The 20,031-nt window shown below is 38.0% G+C and overlaps 1 protein-coding gene across 1 annotated transcript; it reads right to left on the minus strand.

The window, feature by feature from the left end:
- Window positions 1-278: 278 nt before the first annotated feature.
- Window positions 279-19,444, minus strand: LOC114354465 (acyl-CoA desaturase-like). Its single transcript, XM_028306858.1, has 6 exons — window positions 19,080-19,444; window positions 12,480-12,610; window positions 12,210-12,415; window positions 11,246-11,431; window positions 2,043-2,238; window positions 279-502 (listed from the first exon to the last, which is right to left on the minus strand). Exons 1-6 carry the CDS (start codon window positions 19,348-19,350, stop codon window positions 344-346), a joined length of 1,149 nt encoding a protein of 382 aa, XP_028162659.1. The 5' UTR covers window positions 19,351-19,444; the 3' UTR covers window positions 279-343.
- Window positions 19,445-20,031: the final 587 nt, after the last annotated feature.

Consider the following 20,031-nt stretch of genomic DNA (forward strand, 5'->3'; position numbering starts at 1 on the left):
GCGCCCGCACTTTACGTGAATAGGGATGCTTCCTGGATAAAAAAAGCAAGAGTTTGAATTAGTCCGTCAGTCAACTTATCAAAAAATATTCGATACGTATATTTCACTTTTTCAAACTAGTTAAAATTGAAAGAGATAAAGCGCGCCAAAGTTCAAAAGACGCCCGTGACGTCAATGCGTGGTTAAAAGTATAGCACCTTGGGACGTCACGCGAAACTTTAACGCAACGTAACTTTCTAATTACCTACTTGTATGATTGACAAAAATATACGTGTCTAATATTTTTTAATAATATAATTGACGAACTGAAAGTTTTCTTAGGAAACTAGCATAATGATTGTCTTTAGGGCTTCATTCTGACTTTCAGCTTGATTTCAGGGTCTGGGCACGTGCCGCGGTAGCTGGGGTTGAGCGGGTGCAGCGGACCGATGGCCGTGACGTGCTCCTGCAGGTACTTCACCTCGTAAGTGCCGTCTCCTTTGTTCATTATCCTTTTGTTTAGCTGTAAAAATTAACGTTTCGTTAATATAGGTAGGTTAGGTACAGACTCTGTCTCAACACTACGAGCGCTTTCACATTTAGGCGACTTTAGCAGCGCTACAGACGCGCTGCCCATGATTTCTTGGACAGTGGATTATAAGAACGCAGCTCCGCGCTTCTTCTGAAGTTCTGATGCCCTAATGTAAAAGCTGGCTTAGGGCCTTAAAGACTGCGTTCGCAGCTATAAATGCCGTTGCGTCTTCTTTACATTTACGTCTAAAAATTAAAAGAATAAAAAAAAACTTAGAGAATCGGAAAACTCATTAATAGTTTTGACTGTGCTCAAATACGAATGTAATTTTGATACGAAAAGATAGCTTGTATTGTAGTTGCTAACTTATTGCAGCACTTTCAGTTACCCACCGTCTCAGGGTCGACAGAGTCGTAATCTGAGGTCGTACGCCATTCCAAGACAGGCACAGATCTGATAGTCCCGTTAGCCGCTCGTGGTAAGCTAAAAAATATGCTTGCTTTTCTATTTGCCTGTGTTTAATGTTCTCGGATGTCGAGTCGGCTATTCCAACCCCTCCGTTAAGTAGGCTATGGTGCTTTAATATTGGTTTTGACGTAAGTTGGTAGCCAAACTTAAGCCTAACAGTTTCAAGTTACCCACCGTCTCAGGGTCGACAGACTTCAGGTCGTACGCCAGTCCAAGAGANTTTTTTTTTAATTTAAGTTATTTGTATGAAAGATTACGCGGTAATAAGCGGTTTACGATTTACAAGGTATTAAAAAAAACAACTTACTATATAGATCTCGTTCAAAACAATTTTCGTTGGTAGTGTTTATAGTACATATAAATGTACCTACCTACATCATGTTTTTTTTAGATTTTTTATTTTCTTATTTTAGAAGTTAGAGAGGGGGGGATACCAACTTTTTTCCACTTTGGAAGCGTCTGTCACGCAAACTATTCGATTTAGAAAAAAAAATATTTTAGAAACCTCGATATAATTTTTGAAGACCTATCCATAGATACCCCACACGTAAGTATGATGAAAAAAAAATTTTTGAGTTTCAGTTCTAAGTATGGGGAGCCCCCAATATTTATTATATATTTTTTTATTTTTGCTTCAAAATCTTAATGCGGTTTACAGAATACATCTACTTACCAAGTTTCAACAGTATAGCTCTTATAGTTTCGGAAAAAAATGGCTGTGACATACGGACGGACAGACAGACATGACGAATCTATAAGGGTTTCGTTTTTTGCCATTTGGCTACGGAACCCTAAAAAAGAGGAATAAATTCCATGCGCGATACAAGTTTTCGAAATTATTTGAACCTTGCATACAATGATTTTTTTCGTTTTATTATCATGTGTTAACGGATTAACGATTAACGTTAACTTGCGTTAGATCTTGTGAAATGTAACGTTTTAACGTTTAACGAAGTTAATTTTTTTATTAACGGTTTAACGATTAACGAAGTTAACTATTTGATTAACGGTGCCCAGCTATGTTGGTAGCCAAACTTAAGCCTAACAGTTTCAAGTTACCCACCGTCTCAGGGTCGACAGACTTCAGGTCGTACGCCAGTCCAAGAGAAGCACACAGCCTGATGAGGCTGGCGGTGGAGTTGAGCGGCATCCCGATCTCGGCCGCTTTGTAGTCCCAGGGGTACGCGTGGTGGTAGTTGTGCCAGCCCTCGCCCAGGCTCAGTAGAGATACGAACCAGGTCTCGACTGGTTGGATTGTTCTGGAAAATTGAGAATAAATTCAGAATTCCTTCAAATCAATCATCACGGGGACACGGGGACACGTGTGCCCAGTCTCTAGTGTCGAGTTGGTGAATAACCCAAAAATGTAATCCTTCACTGATTAAAGAAAAACGGTCACGCCCCATACAAAAAAAAACCCAGACCCGACAGAAACGAGACATACCTCAGTTTTTTTGTCATGTCTTAATTAGTTAAATTATATATTTTTTATATTCGAAATCTATGTATAACACCAAAATATTACCCCTTGTTTTTGTTCAGGCGTTATACAAAAACTAATACAAAATGCCTAAATAAAAGAGATAGCGATCTTCGGATTTTATCAAAACTTCTCTAGTCTATCCCCATTTAAACGGTACACTAATCTTGTTTAAATAACAACAATAACTTCACAAATTCCTTAAATTAGTGCATTGACTCTACTCGGACTGATTTGCGAAATTTGTGTTTATAGCCCCTTTTTGTGTGAATAGCACGTTATTAAACACTAAAAATTATAAAATCTTATGCAATGTAAAAACCTTTTCCCTTTCGTTTTTCAATGTGGGTTTCTTGAAATTAAAGACGAAAATAATTATTTTGATCGTTTATTAATGATTACAAATTTTGTTCAAAATGACCGTCCTCGGCAACGTAGGTATACACTCACGACATCTTCTTCTAATTTTGACTGTTGTCGTATGCAGCCACATTTCTCTTTTTATTATTTTTCATGTGAATTTCAGCTTGATACGTCCACGCGTTCTTGAGATAAAGGGTCTTGACAGACAGAACGGACAACAAAGTGATCCTATAAGGGTTCCGTTTTTTCCTTTTGAGGTACGGAACCCTAAAAATATATAATTTAACTAATTAAGACATGACAAAAAAACTGAGGTATGTCTCGTTTCTGTCGGGCCTGGGTCACAGATGACCGTTCTTCTTTTCAGGTAGGTAGGACACAAACGGAAAAGTATCTTCGTTTAATCGATATATGTTTGTTTTGTTATAACAAGGCAGACTTGAATCAACTTGATATAAAAAAAATCTACTACTCCAGAGTATGTTATCAATCTGGGTAACAACAGTTCATAGAGTCCTTACAGTTGATATGAAAGAAAAAGCGGGGTAGGTAGGTACACGGGACTATTCCCACCTCTCGTTCCCTCCCACCATTGCAACTCCTGTGTAGCCAGGATCTACAGCTTGACCGCCATAAAAACCCAACCAATGAAGGTCAAGTTTGTCCCGGGGGAAAGTTAGTCTGTCATTGGACCCGCAACTAAATTAATCAGAAGAATATAGGAGGAGTTCGGAATTAAGGTTCGAATTCCCTCCGGGGTAGGTAGGTAGCATAGCTGGGCACCGTTAATCAAATAGTTAACTTCGTTAATCGTTAAACCGTTAATAAAAAAATTAACTTCGTTAAACGTTAAAACGTTATATTTCGCAAGATTTAACGCAAGTTAACGTTAATCGTTAATCCGTTAACACATGATAATAAAACGAAATAAAAATGTATGCAAGGTTCAAATAATTTGAAAAGCTTGTATCGCGCATGGAATTTATTCCACTTTTATGTTTGCGCTACAAGTTTTCGAAATTATTTGAACTTTGCGTAAGTACAATTTTTTTTTTCGTTTTAGTACAACAGCTTTTCAGAATAAAAGCTTGTTTTTAAAAAAGTTTTTTAATATTAAGTATAATTTTATTTTACACTTTTTATTATTAGTATCTCAATCTCAGAGCCTTGGTTCTATTACAATACAGTTTAGCACCAAAGTACTCGAAAAGACAAATCCGACAAACCCAAACTCGATAAGTTTCCACCGTTTCGTTTAGGAATTCCTATGGCCACCTCCTGACTCCATCATCAGGACCCTGGACATTGTCTAGTACTAAAGTGCTCGAAAAGACAAATCCAACGAACCCAAATTCGATGCGATTCTGCCGTTTCATTTAGGAGTTCCTATAGCCACCTCTTGACTCCACCATCAGACCAGCTCAATGGTACCATAACATTGCATTGTTATCGTACTTACATAAGTATACCAAATTTTAGCTCAATCGGTTGAGGAAAACTGGTCATAAATTCAGTTGCATTTGTCCCACACATACTAACAAGTGAAGTAAAAAAAATTATAAAGCTTGTAAATAAATAAAAAATATCATTTTGTTATATCGTTTCGTTAGTGATTTGGTTACAAAAACTGTTGTTTTGGGTTCTGGAAGCCCGAACGTACTTGTCGCGTTTTTCTAGCGTTTTTCAGCGTCTTATCTTTTTGTAAATAATAGGTACTGGATTAACGATTAACGGACTTAGGATTATTTAACGGAAGTTAACGAGTCCGTTAACAATTTTTAAAGTTAACTTAAAAGTTAATCCGTTAATAGAAATGTTAACTTCGTTAATTAACGATTAACGGATTAACGAGTTAATGCCCAGCTATGGTAGGTAGGTACATCTAAACCGCCCATACCAAGTCTAGTTTAACCGTTAAAATAACTTTAACTCATAGCCAGTGTACTCACTTATCGTACGGCCTAGTCCCGTACTTATGTGCCAGGCTGTTGACAAAGTACGTAACGTGCAACGCGTACACGTAACGCAGGAAGAAACACACGAAGACCGCGTTCGTGAACGACTCTTGGAAGAAGTGCATCGGCACCCAGACTGGTAGGAGGAAGCCGAAGGTGAAGAACAGCGATCGGAAGTATCTGGAAAAGAGCAATACCTAGATGTTTTCTTTGAAATGTCCTCATCATCATCAACAGCCCTTTACAGTCCACTGCTGGACTATGAGCCTCCTCCACTATAGTGGAGGGTTTTGCCATAATCCCCACGCTTAGCAGGCCGGTTGGAGATCTCAGTTTAAAAGATTGATGTTTTTCAGAGAGCGCTTCTGCCCGTTCTCTGTTTGATGTGTAGTCCCTTAGTCGCCTCTTACGACACCCGCGGGAAGAGTAGGGGTTGAAATGTCCTATTTGAGAGTTATTCCGAGTTCGCAAACGTGACGTTATAACTAATCCTCCTTGTCACACAAAATTTATGGTAAGTATAGCCTGACCAGCCCCCCTAGACAAAACGCACTTTTTGATCGAATCGAAAATCGAATCCGTCAAAACTCCATACAAAAAAGGGGCTTTTCGACCACTTTTCGACTGGTTTGCGATTATAATTTGCACTTTGTCTTGACCCACAGGAACATAAAAACCCTCGCCATGTTGCGGAAAACTAATGGTACTAATTTCTTTTAATGGCAACAGTAACTGAAAACTTCATTGACATGTCACCTTGCATGTCAGTCTATTGTTGTCAAAGTGTAAACAAACTTTATTTTAAATGTGTGCAATTGATTTTGTGAATNTATATATTGTTGCAATCAACGTACAATAGGTGTATGATGACACCAACGGCAATCAATTTCAAGGTAAGCATTAAATGCATTATTTCTTATTTATCAGAAATGGGCTAAGGAATGCAAAACATACATTTTGAGGTAGGTTGCGAAATGAGCCTAAAAATGATGGGTTCATTTGAATTTCGATCAATTGGCAATTTGGCTTTCGATATGGATTCGATAACCATTTTTTATTGCCCAAATTACCTACTAATATTCCCATTAACCTCTCGTATTATGCTAAATAAGCTTGTGTTACGAGCGGGCTCACCACAATAGGATTCGAACCCGCGTTCCTCCGATCTCGAGTCGGCCACTTCGACCCCTTCACCGTTCGGCTATCGTGGCTATGAATCGTGAATATCGTGGATATGAAGGCTAATCAAGTTTTAATTTAGGTAATTTTGTAAATAAAAGTAATGACAACGGTTGGAAAGCACCATTAAGGCTGAGTTGCACCACCTGACTTTAACGGTAACTATGACGATAACCGGTGCTTTTTGTATGGAGTTTGACAGATTTTTAACGTTTGTTAGAGTTAAAGTTAGGTGGTGCAACTCAGCCTAAGGCTTCTTACTTTAAGAGTAGGCGCATACCGTTGATTTTAAGTTGGCCGATAGTTGTGCCCGATTTTAAATTGTATGAAGAATCGGTCAAATCGAATCGGCGCAGTGTGCGCACTCCCATACATGCCCATACTGATCAACTGCTCGACTAAACTATCGGCTGACGAAAAATCAACGGTGTGCGCCTACTCTTAACTTTAACAAACTTCAAAAAGTTCGTGGAACTCTATGCAAAAACACCGGTTATGGTTATTGTCACGGTTAAAATAAGTTGGTGCAACTCAGTCTTAGATGTTGTTGTCGCACTTTTAGCTAGGAAGCGATCGCCTTATAGATGACCCGGGGAGAGTACAGTATTTCAATAAAATAAATGGCACAAGTAATTTTATGAACTAGCTCTTTTTATAAATTACTAGCTGTGCCCGCGACTTCGAGCTATGTGCCCCACCCACTGCCACTTGATTTTAGCAATTCTGCGAGCTATGTCGGTTACTTTGGTTCTCCTGCGGATCTCCTCATTTCTGATTCGATCACGTAGGGAAACTCCGAGCATAGCCGTGGCGACCACGGGCTGGAAGACGTAGCGTGGGCAGGCCTCCTACTAGGTGGACCGACGATCTGGTAAAGGTCGCGGGAAGAGCCTGGATGCGGGCAGCGCAGGACCGTTCATTGTGGAAAACTTTGGGGGAGGCCTTTGTCCAGCAGTGGACGTCATTTGGCTGAGACGAGGCCCGCGACTTCGTACGCGTGAAAAACCGTTCTCGCAACATTTTTCATTGTTTCTCTACTCTGCCTATAGCCTTCCTCGATAAATGGGCTATCGAACAATGAAACAATTTTTCAAATCGGACCAGTAGTTCCGGAGATTAGCGCGTTCAAGTAAAGAAACAAACAAACAAACTCTTCAGCTTTACAATATTAGTATAGATCAGTCTTTCCCAAAGTGGGCGATAACGCCCCCTTGTGGGCGCTGCAGGCTTAAAGGGGGGCGATAAGAGACCCAGAAAAAAATCGGGACGTTGTGTAGAGGCTTGGGAGGCGTCATTTACTAGGAAGTCTCTTAGACACCGACTGAGCACTCGACTACAAATGGGGATGCTAAAAAGAATTTATTCTCAAAGTGGGCTGTAGACAAAATAAGTTTGGGAACCGCTGGTATAGATTATAAAAAAAAACTTTCGACTGAATTGGAATTCTCCTCTTTTCGACTGCGACCCGCCTGAAAATCAAATCCGTACTTAAACTCTTGGGAGAGAGAGACTTTAACCCATTGGTTCCCAAACAGGGGAGGCGGGAAAAACTTTTAAAGGGGGGCGCGGGTAGAGATGTAAATTGACTGAATCTGATTTGACGATGGTCAAATACCATAAACGACCGGTCAAAAATTGACAAATTCAGTCAATTTGACTCAATATTACTGTACTACCACCAAATAATTTATCTATTTAGGTAGGTACCCAATTTATATGCAATTTTAAATAAACGAACGTTAATTTGTAACCCCCTTACTAATAAAACTTACACGCTCGTTGATCAGTGTTTTAAAATGACGTTTAGTATGGAAATGTCATTTTAAAACAGTAATCAACAACTGTGTAACTTTTTATTAGTAAGGGGGTAATAAATTAAGAGATAATAAGACGTCATCAAAGTTCACGTGCGCGACGATGCGACATTGTCATTCACCTATTGGCTCCGTGCACGATTACAGCGCCAACTAGCGTCCACAACTTTGTGGGCTCTGTCACATTGACATTTAGGTCGTATATTTGTGAAAAAATATCGAAATGAAAAAATAACAAATATTTTCAACTAATAAATTGTTGTGATACCACGATTTGTAGTCCAGTCATTTAAGCTTAAATTAGGTAAGAATCTCGGAATTCGAGATACCCAGCTGTAAGTCTGTAAATACTTGTATATTGACACCCTAAAAGTTGTCTCAAAACCTACATATGGTAGGGTGTAAGCAACTATTAAATTTTAAGGTCAAAGGTCACAAAAATCGGTTTTTTGCGCTTTTTTTGGAAATATCTCATTTCCTATGGGTTTTTTGCTATTTGTATTTATTATCAATATTGTAGAATACTAAATTCTCTACAAATTTTGTTTAAAAACTTTTTTTATACGGTGAACCGTTTTCGAGATAGAGGGCGGAGAGCGCGCGGTCACTGCATCACTTCAGGTCAACTTAAGCGGNAAAAAAGTACTAAAGTAATTACAGAAATGAAATTGACCGAAATTGACCGTTTTTGACAGTTTATGGCTTGTTTTTGACCAATTTGACCGTAAATGACGGTCAGTCAAATTCAGCCGCTTTAGCCATTTACAACACTAGACGCGGGCCATCTGTGTACTTAATATAAAAAACCTGCGACCGCTGAAAGAATGCATTCCAGGCTGCTCGATATGATCAATAATAATCTTGACTGGAGGAGGGGGCGCGGAATTTTTTGTGTGGTCGAAAGTGGGCGCGTCTCAAATAAGTTTGGGAACTAATGCTTTAACCATTAGAGTGAAGACTGCTGCTATTCTGTATGTACCGACTATAATTATTGATTCAAAGAGATTTTAAAGTATTACTTTAGACCGGTAATAATACATAATAGTTGTAGATACTATTAGTAACTTTCATCTTGATTTTGCTAAACTACTAGGTAATATTCATTTTCCAAATTTAAGTCAGCTAAGCTACTTCATAAATAACGTGTATTTCTTCTTCTTCTCTTCATAAATAATCTCTTTTCTCTCTTTGAAAGTTCTGTCAAAACTGACTATTTTGTCATGGTTTCGGAGATAAGCAGCGAAGTTGTGGATACGAATACGAATACGAATGCTTGGGAGAGTAAAAATGACGCTGTTGGTATTATTTGTGACCTTTCAAAAGCGTTTGATTGTAGACCACTGTAGGCTACTCATTATATTTATGTAAATGTCAACAACAATAAATAATTAACTTAAACTAAAACCTTAAATAATAAAATTAAATATAAGTAATTAATATTTACATACAAAACATATTTACACTTATTTACACATTAAAACATTTACATTTATTATTTACATTTAAATACACATACATAAATAACATTTCATATCCTACAAATATTTACACACGCGTAGTAGCCAACAAGTCGAATTATAGCTTCGCGCATCTATCGCGCGAGGTAGCTATNATTTATTACCAAAATTGGTAAATGTACCTATGTACCTAAATGTCTATTACAGCTGCTATGGAATGTATCTAGGTGACCTGGAGATACAGCCGGATTATACAGGATGGTTATACATATGGAACGATAAGTGATCTCACTCGATTATTTCTAAACTATACAAGATATCGAAAAACTAGTTACTGATTCTGAAAGTGCTTCAGGAGCTCTTTCAAATTTCAAACATTGAATTTTTGGATTTTGTAACTTCTCGTTTCCATCCTGTATAATCCGGCTGTATCTCCAGGTCACCTAGATACATTCCATAGCAGCTGTAATAGACATTTAGGTATATACATTTACCAATTTTGGTGATAAATAGGCATTTTGTATTAGTTTTTGTATAACGCCTGAACAAAAACAAAGGGTAATATTTTGGTGTTATACAGGGTGTTTGGCGCATCGTGTGCCAAAATGATTTGGTGGATAGAATGGGTCATTTCCTATATTTTCAGCCCCCATAACACGTTCCATGCCAGGCGGCTACTTTTATATTTTTTTTAGTAATTTCACCAAAATACCCAAATCGCATCATTTAATTTCGATTTAAAAAAAAACTACTAGGCGTAGCCTCAAAGTTAATATTTTGTTTTGACGTGCATTGATGTAGGGTTGCATCAAATCTTAATTTACTGACAAATATCATCTAGTTTTTTTTAAATTCAGCTTTGAAGTTTTCCGAAAAGTTAATAATGGACTGAACATTTTAAGTTTACATGGTTTATTTTTTATTTATAAAGCTTGTATATACATAATTTTAATTTTTACCCTTTTTTTATTTAGTTATAGTTTAGTTTAGTAGTTATTTGTTACCATTTTGTTGTATTGTATATATGTATGTATAGTTTATTATCCAATAACTTGTATTTATTGGGTCAATATAAAAAAAATAATAAAAGAGATAGCGATCTTCGGATTTTATCAAAACTTCTCTAGTCTATCCCCATTTAAACGGTACACTAATCTTGTTTAAATAACAACAATAACTTCACAAATTCCTTAAATTAGTGCATTGACTCTACTCGGACTGATTTGCGAAATTTGTGTTTATAGCCCCTTTTTGTGTGAATAGCACGTTATTAAACACTAAAAATTATAAAATCTTATGCAATGTAAAAACCTTTTCCCTTTCGTTTTTCAATGTGGGTTTCTTGAAATTAAAGACGAAAATAATTATTTTGATCGTTTATTAATGATTACAAATTTTGTTCAAAATGACCGTCCTCGGCAACGTAGGTATACACTCACGACATCTTCTTCTAATTTTGACTGTTGTCGTATGCAGCCACATTTCTCTTTTTATTATTTTTCATGTGAATTTCAGCTTGATACGTCCACGCGTTCTTGAGATAAAGGGTCTTGACAGACAGAACGGACAACAAAGTGATCCTATAAGGGTTCCGTTTTTTCCTTTTGAGGTACGGAACCCTAAAAATATATAATTTAACTAATTAAGACATGACAAAAAAACTGAGGTATGTCTCGTTTCTGTCGGGCCTGGGTCACAGATGACCGTTCTTCTTTTCAGGTAGGTAGGACACAAACGGAAAAGTATCTTCGTTTAATCGATATATGTTTGTTTTGTTATAACAAGGCAGACTTGAATCAACTTGATATAAAAAAAATCTACTACTCCAGAGTATGTTATCAATCTGGGTAACAACAGTTCATAGAGTCCTTACAGTTGATATGAAAGAAAAAGCGGGGTAGGTAGGTACACGGGACTATTCCCACCTCTCGTTCCCGGTAGGTAGGTACATCTAAACCGCCCATACCAAGTCTAGTTTAACCGTTAAAATAACTTTAACTCATAGCCAGTGTACTCACTTATCGTACGGCCTAGTCCCGTACTTATGTGCCAGGCTGTTGACAAAGTACGTAACGTGCAACGCGTACACGTAACGCAGGAAGAAACACACGAAGACCGCGTTCGTGAACGACTCTTGGAAGAAGTGCATCGGCACCCAGACTGGTAGGAGGAAGCCGAAGGTGAAGAACAGCGATCGGAAGTATCTGGAAAAGAGCAATAGATGTTTTCTTTGAAATGTCCTCATCATCATCAACAGCCCTTTACAGTCCACTGCTGGACTATGAGCCTCCTCCACTATAGTGGAGGGTTTTGCCATAATCCCCACGCTTAGCAGGCCGGTTGGAGATCTCAGTTTAAAAGATTGATGTTTTTCAGAGAGCGCTTCTGCCCGTTCTCTGTTTGATGTGTAGTCCCTTAGTCGCCTCTTACGACACCCGCGGGAAGAGTAGGGGTTGAAATGTCCTATTTGAGAGTTATTCCGAGTTCGCAAACGTGACGTTATAACTAATCCTCCTTGTCACACAAAATTTATGGTAAGTAATAGTTTTATTCCGACAGCTCCTAAACAGTACCTACTCTAGTCAATCATGGTTCCCTTAAATTGTGCTCACCAGGCGCTACTGCCGTATGGTAGGGACCTTACCCAACTGTGGCGAAAACCTTGTGATTGCAAATGCAATAGTCCTCCTACCACTTCAGTGCTCATCGGTTGGTGCCACTGTCTTAGCACCTTATTCGCCAGTGGCGCCATTCGGTAAGCGCAAATTAGAAAACTCTCATTGACTAGGTGTGCCAAATATTGTAGGATATCCCATCCTCACTAACCTATATTACGGGACTATTCCCACCTCTCGTTCCCACCGCTGCTGTGAAACCAGTATCTACAGATTGGCCGCCAATAAAAACCCAACCAGTGAAGACCAAGTTTGTCTCAGGGGAAAGATAAACTGTCATTGGACCTGCAATGAAACTGCCACTAACCTATACTGGAACATCACTAATGGATCCTGCTGCAAGTCGCTCATATCGATGGTCTTCCTCAGCTTCTTACAGAGCGGGTGTCTGCTGGTCATCAACCAGCCCACGTGGCTGTAGAACATGCCTCTCTTGGAGTTGTGAGGGTCTCCATCCGTGTCTGAATACCGGTGGTGCTGGCGGTGGTCGCGGCACCAGATGTAGGTGGAATGCTAGAAGAAAAGGGTTTCAATTAATAAAAAAATTGATATAGGTTATTTGAGATAGGTTATTTACCTGTCCAGAAATGGTTTGCATGATGAGCAGTATCACTTTGAGCAAAGGCTTAGCCTTGAAGGCTCTATGGGAGAAGCAGCGGTGGGCCCCCATGTGCGCTCCTTCAGTCGCCACCAGCGAGTAGAAGACGGCTGAAAAAAAGTTCATCATCATCATCATCATCCAGTCTTTTCAATCCAAGTTTTGCCAAGTTGGACAACACTGAAGTGCCATCTATACTAATATTAAAAATGCGAAAGTAACTCTGTCTGTCTGTCACACTTTCACGCCTAAACCACTGAACCGATTCGAGAATTTTGATGAAATTTGACATAGAGATAGTTTGAGTCCCGGGAAAGGACATAGGATAGTTTTTATCCCGGTTTTTGAAACAGGGACGCGCGTGATAAAGTTTTTTCTGTGACAGACAAAATTCCATGCGGGCGAAGCCGCGGGCAAAAGCTAGTATTAGTATAGTAAAAAGTTATCACGGGTGATGCAAAAAAAGCCTACAGAACCCTTTATTTATTTCGAATACGACTCGCATTTGGTTGATTTTATTATATATTGTTGCAATCAACGTACAATAGGTGTATGATGACACCAACGGCAATCAATTTCAAGGTAAGCATTAAATGCATTATTTCTTATTTATCAGAAATGGGCTAAGGAATGCAAAACATACATTTTGAGGTAGGTTGCGAAATGAGCCTAAAAATGATGGGTTCATTTGAATTTCGATCAATTGGCAATTTGGCTTTCGATATGGATTCGATAACCATTTTTTATTGCCCAAATTACCTACTAATATTCCCATTAACCTCTCGTATTATGCTAAATAAGCTTGTGTTACGAAGCGGGCTCACCACAATAGGATTCGAACCCGCGTTCCTCCGATCTCGAGTCGGCCACTTCGACCCCTTCACCGTTCGGCTATCGTGGCTATGAATCGTGAATATCGTGGATATGAAGGCTAATCAAGTTTTAATTTAGGTAATTTTGTAAATAAAAGTAATGACAACGGTTGGAAAGCACCATTAAGGCTGAGTTGCACCACCTGACTTTAACGGTAACTATGACGATAACCGGTGCTTTTTGTATGGAGTTTGACAGATTTTTAACGTTTGTTAGAGTTAAAGTTAGGTGGTGCAACTCAGCCTAAGGCTTCTTACTTTAAGAGTAGGCGCATACCGTTGATTTTAAGTTGGCCGATAGTTGTGCCCGATTTTAAATTGTATGAAGAATCGGTCAAATCGAATCGGCGCAGTGTGCGCACTCCCATACATGCCCATACTGATCAACTGCTCGACTAAACTATCGGCTGACGAAAAATCAACGGTGTGCGCCTACTCTTAACTTTAACAAACTTCAAAAAGTTCGTGGAACTCTATACAAAAACACCGGTTATGGTTATTGTCACGGTTAAAATAAGTTGGTGCAACTCAGTCTTAGAAGTTGTTGTCGCACTTTTAGCTAGGAAGCGATCGCCTTATAGATGACCCGGGGAGAGTACAGTATTTCAATAAAATAAATGGCACAAGTAATTTTATGAACTAGCTCTTTTTATAAATTACTAGCTGTGCCCGCGACTTCGAGCTATGTGCCCCACCCACTGCCACTTGATTTTAGCAATTCTGCGAGCTATGTCGGTTACTTTGGTTCTCCTGCGGATCTCCTCATTTCTGATTCGATCACGTAGGGAAACTCCGAGCATAGCCGTGGCGACCACGGGCTGGAAGACGTAGCGTGGGCAGGCCTCCTACTAGGTGGACCGACGATCTGGTAAAGGTCGCGGGAAGAGCCTGGATGCGGGCAGCGCAGGACCGTTCATTGTGGAAAACTTTGGGGGAGGCCTTTGTCCAGCAGTGGACGTCATTTGGCTGAGACGAGGCCCGCGACTTCGTACGCGTGAAAAACCGTTCTCGCAACATTTTTCATTGTTTCTCTACTCTGCCTATAGCCTTCCTCGATAAATGGGCTATCGAACAATGAAACAATTTTTCAAATCGGACCAGTAGTTCCGGAGATTAGCGCGTTCAAGTAAAGAAACAAACAAACAAACTCTTCAGCTTTACAATATTAGTATAGATCAGTCTTTCCCAAAGTGGGCGATAACGCCCCCTTGTGGGCGCTGCAGGCTTAAAGGGGGGCGATAAGAGACCCAGAAAAAAATCGGGACGTTGTGTAGAGGCTTGGGAGGCGTCATTTACTAGGAAGTCTCTTAGACACCGACTGAGCACTCGACTACAAATGGGGATGCTAAAAAGAATTTATTCTCAAAGTGGGCTGTAGACAAAATAAGTTTGGGAACCGCTGGTATAGATTATAAAAAAAAATCTATCCCGGAACCAAATACATGGATAGATAGCTTTTGTTGCGTAGTAATTTGTCCACGAATAGCAAAATTTGTTCGTGTTCCGGTTCTCAAGTTATTCAGAATTTTGCTGGGGTAATGTTTTGTGATGTCTTAGATCTCGTAAATGACTCAACGCAGAAGTTTGAAAAAATACCAATGATAGACCTTGATATGTCCAAATTAGTTCAAGCATTAGTAATTGATTTGAATGATAAACACCAGTGTAATTCAATGATTTCGAAAATCAGATAAAACGGATTTGTGAGTAAACCAGTACTCTTACAATCGAATAAAAAGATGTAGCATGTACCCTTGGTACACCTTTATAACCACAGTAAATATAAATGATGTGGCTTTGCGCAAAAGAGAGATTTCAAGAAATTTAATTTATTTTAACAGTCTTACTTTCGTGGCCGAATACGCAATTCCCTTATAACAAGGGAACATGGCATACAATGGACAAATTAAAATGTTCCTTGAATAAGCTATCCTGTTAATTTCAGCTTTATATTACGGCTTATAAGAAAGTTATCGGACTGCAAAAAAATATCAGGAATTCTTCTATAAGCCGACCAAATTATAAAGCACAAAGAATCATGTATAACACATGATTCTTTGTGCTCACTCAATCCATACGCTTTTATAAGGCCCGATATTCTGACGAACCAACTATAAAACCGCATTCCAGCACATGTCTTGTCGAAGTAAACCTTAAACAGCATTGTTTATCATATAAAACTAACCACTATTACTGTGCGTTTGGAGCGACAACGGTACCAACTTTGTAGGGGCCGCCACGGAAATAAGAAAACTCTTTGCGGATGAAAAGGATGGCATCTTGGCAGAAATAGCCGAAAATTTAGCCAATAATTGTACGACCTGGCACTTCATTCCGCCACATGCACCTAATTTCGGGGGATTGTGGGAGGCGGGAGTTAAGTCCGTCAAACACCACTTAAAACGTGTGATTGGAACGTCCACTTTAACCTTCGAAGAGATGGCGACGGTACTGGCACAAGTAGAGGCATGTTTAAACTCTAGGCCTTTGTCAAGACTGAATGAGGATGCAGAAAATTTAGACGTCTTAACTCCGGGTCATTTTCTAGTTGGAGAGGCTTTAGTCACGGCACCTGACTATAATTATGAGACCTCAAATGTAACCTTACTCAGAAGGTGGCAATACACACAAAGAATGACTCAGGAATNAAAGATTTATTATTTATTAATAGCCCTCATTAACTGACATTGAAACGGCAAGGCTAGTTTATTTTAGCTACTTATTTTCATAGTATAATGTCATACATACGGCATATTGTTGTGGGGCTCAGCTGCGGACATTGAAACTGTGTTTCTTCTGCAGAAGAGAGCAGTGCGGGCCATTTATAACCTCGGACCCCGATTTTCCTTGAGAGAATTCTTTAAGGAGATTAATATACTGACAGTAGCTTCACAGTTCATTTATGAAAACCTTTTATGTGTTCGCAAAAATATAGAGCAATTTACTAGAAAGAGTGATTTACACAAGTTTAATACAAGAAACAAAAATACTTGCCGTTCTAAATTTCAGACTGCACAAGATTGGTAATTCATTTATGGGGAAATGTATTAAACTTTTCAATAAATTACCACAAACTGTTGTAGAATTGCCCATTCATAAATTTAAAGCACATATCAAAAGCACCTTAATGAAAAAGGGCTACTATAAAGTTGATGATTAGGTATACATATATATAAAAGATAAAAATGTTTGGAATGTTTAACTACCTAGCTCGCATCAATACTTATGACTATAATTTGTATATTTTAAAGACTGTAAAACCTTGAAAAGGAGGCTGACAATAGTGACTGAGTTTCTTGCGCTGCTTCTTCTCAGCACTGGCCCATTTATTGTTCCGAAGCAGTGGTAGGGTTAATATTGGGACGTGTCAAAAGCGCTTTTTTAAAGCCTATTTGCAAAAATAAATGAATTTTATGAATTTTATTTTTTTTTATGAATTCCACCTTAGGTAGGTAATTAGATTTTTTCAAGCTTTTAGAAATTTAGTTGAGATGCGATTTAAGTTATTTTTGACTACAAACAGACATCAATTTATTAATTTTTATACTGTACTAGCAGTTCATTAGATAGGCATTTAACGAAAACCATGACTCGGATTTGGATACTATGGATTTTTTTTTTCAATAAATCTAAATCATGAAAATCGGTCCAGCCGTTCTCGAGTTATAATAACTAGAGATGAAACGGATAGTTGTTTGGCCGGATACCGGATACCGGATATCCGGCGAGCTGCTTGGCCGGATAGCCGGATATCCGGCGGCCGGATAGTTGNTAATTAATTAATTTCTTAGGTAGGTAAGTATTAAAAACTAAAAAATATGTCGATTTCTTTGATGGTGTGTGTCATAAAAGTACCTAACACCATACATTTATACAGTGTGAGTCACGTTAAAGTGTACATATGAAAATAGATGAAATTAGACCTATTTTTATCGACAAAAAAGAGGTCAAAAATTTTTTGAGATTTTTTTTTAATTTTTTATAGAATTTTTTTTCTTCAAATTACTTATTGTAAAGAAAACGTAATAACTTTTAAACTAAGCGGTATATCCTGATAAAATAAAAACAATAATAATGCTAAATAACAGGCAATACTAAAAAAACATGCGATTTTTCGTTTTACGAAGGTAATACGATAGAGAATAATACAAAGTAATAAAAACTACCGGTTATAGGGGCATTTTTTGGAGAAATTCATCAAATAACCAAAAAATCACGAATTTTTAAGCGGAATTTTTTCAAAAAGTATAATTTTTTTATTATTTGTATTGCCTGTTATTTAGCATTATTACTGTTTTTATTTTATCAGGATATACCGCTTAGTTTAAAAGTTATTACGTTTTCTTTACAATAAGTAATTTGAAGAAAAAAAAATCTATAAAAAATTAAAAAAAAAATCTGTTTTTGTCGATAAAAATAGGTCTAGTTTCATCTATTTTCATATGTACACTTTAACGTGACTCACACTGTATATCACGAATTTGGAACAAAGTAACGATAATACGGTTTCTTGTTTCGAGATACTGATTTTATTCCAAATTCCCCAGGTAAAATTCATGGATTATTGTCAAAATGTGTCAATTAACTATTATCTATCCCATTATCCCATATACAATACAAATAAACAAAGATAAATAAAACAAATCGAAATAAAACCAAAATTATGCTGGTACTACTTATGCTAATTTATCTTAAAATTGGTCATACCTATATGTGAACTTCAAACTCGTGTCATATAAATTCTAGTGAACGAAACATATACCGAATTTAGGTCACGAGAAACTTAAATAAATGCATTATTTGTTTCATAACTTACATTTAAATTATCATAAATAATTATTTATAAACCAAGCATCAAAATGTTATCCATACTTAATCCTTGAATCGGTAGTGTCACGAAATAGGGGACACACGAAAAATAATATGTACGCTATTTCGTGAGTCAATTAATCGCAATTTTAAAGGAATTCTACGTTTTCATATAACTTTTTTCTAAGCCAAATCAATTGTCAAGGAACACATGAAACCACTATTACAAGTTTTATTTAAATGGACGTTCCTTCGCCTTTTTATAAGCTTAAGAAGTTGAAGCGCTAACCTTACGGTGAGAGCAACCTTTGCAAGCCGCACGGCTGTTTTTGGCTCTCTGAGAGTTTGAAGCTTCGTATTGCTCTCATTTTTGGCGCCACAATGCTGGTACTTGGTTTTTTAGATACCTTAAATAATAGAGTTTTTGCAGTAATGAAGAATTTTTATAAATAATATTCCATTTGCTTATTATTTGAGCTAGAAAAAAAACTTACGAACTTACGTACTATCACGAACCAGTAGCCGTTTACCTTAATGTTTGAAACGTTAACCCAGCAAAATTTTTTTTTTTAAAGTCGTTCTATCCCGGAACCAAATACATGGATAGATAGCTCTTGTTGCGTAGTAATTTGTCCACGAACAGCAAAATTTGTTCGTGTTCCGGTTCTCAAGTTATTCAGAATTTTGCTGGGGTAATGTTTTGTGATGTCTTAGATCTCGTAAATGACTCAACGCAGAAGTTTGAAAAAATACCAATGATAGACCTTGATATGTCCAAATTAGTTCAAGCATTAGTAATTGATTTGAATGATAAACACCAGTGTAATTCAATGATTTCGAAAATCAGATANTAATAACTGTTTGAATAAACCCGACTTTATTAGAACAAAAAACTTACCCCAAATTATCGACGCGATTTTAACGTTTCCTCCCAACACCAAAAGTAGTCCAGTGATCGCTCCAATGTGCATGACAACGTATACCATAACAATCGGCCATATTATTCTGTGGGTATACGAGTAATCTGTGCCTACAATCGTCAGTTCACCTTCTGTGTCCTCCGGCTTGTCATCCTCCGATTTGTCTTGAAGATCGTAATGGTTGGTGGCGTCTATGTCTGCCATGTTTGGCTGGGAGTCTAAAAAGCAATGACAGATGTCCACGTGCATCGATGCCTTTATAGCGATAGGTTTACGCGGCGAGGTTTTACCTCAAGCCGTTGTTTGGTGTTAACTCGGACAAATATTAAAATGACTGTTTGTTGTCGAACTTAAGTGTTGCTGTTTAAAATTTTTTGAACTTCGCATAGAATTGGTTACAGTCAGTTCTCTCTCTTGGGCAGATCTCTACATCGACGTCTGAAAAAAATAGAAAGCATTAATTTTCTATGCAATTCTGTTTTAAGTCTGACTTACGCCCGTATTCACAAACTTTTGCTTTCATCTTTTGTCTAACTTTCATCGATGCTTTTCATGGAGTTGATGTTAAGTGAAGTATCAATCGAACGCGCAGCGTTGAATAGAGCTCTGTGATTGGTTCTTGTGTCACCCTGTGCGTCCACGCGCACTGTTTGTGAATACGGGCGTTAGTCATTGGCGTCTCTAGAGTCATTTTTCATGGGGTCCTGACCCTTGACATGCCAGTACCATCTTTGAATTGGTAGTCCAAGATCCTGGGGTGGGACTATTATAGAGTTGACTGACACGCATAGAACGCAAGAATGACTTGCATAGAATCGTATTACTTTTGTCTATGGTTGGTCTCGTCTAGAGAAATTGGTTTGTTTATTCGTGCTTATGACTAATCTGTTAGCTAACATCAAGATTAACTGGAACTTAATGTAGTTTAGC

Source organism: Ostrinia furnacalis, unplaced genomic scaffold (genome assembly GCF_004193835.3).
Source record: "Ostrinia furnacalis isolate ACB-3 unplaced genomic scaffold, ASM419383v2 OfSCF2049, whole genome shotgun sequence".
NCBI lineage: Eukaryota > Metazoa > Arthropoda > Insecta > Lepidoptera > Crambidae > Ostrinia > Ostrinia furnacalis.

Bases quoted from the DNA above. Each gene is read 5' to 3' on its own strand.
- LOC114354465 (XM_028306858.1), bottom strand. From the start codon at position 19,350: ATGCACGTGGACATCTGTCATTGCTTTTTAGACTCCCAGCCAAACATG. The intron at 11,432-12,209 runs GTTAGTGGCAGT...GCTCTTTTCCAG, and splicing joins TTAGTGATGTTCCAGTATAG to ATACTTCCGATCGCTGTTCT. The intron at 503-2,042 runs GTGGGTAACTTG...TAATTTTTACAG, and splicing joins AGTCTGTCGACCCTGAGACG to CTAAACAAAAGGATAATGAA.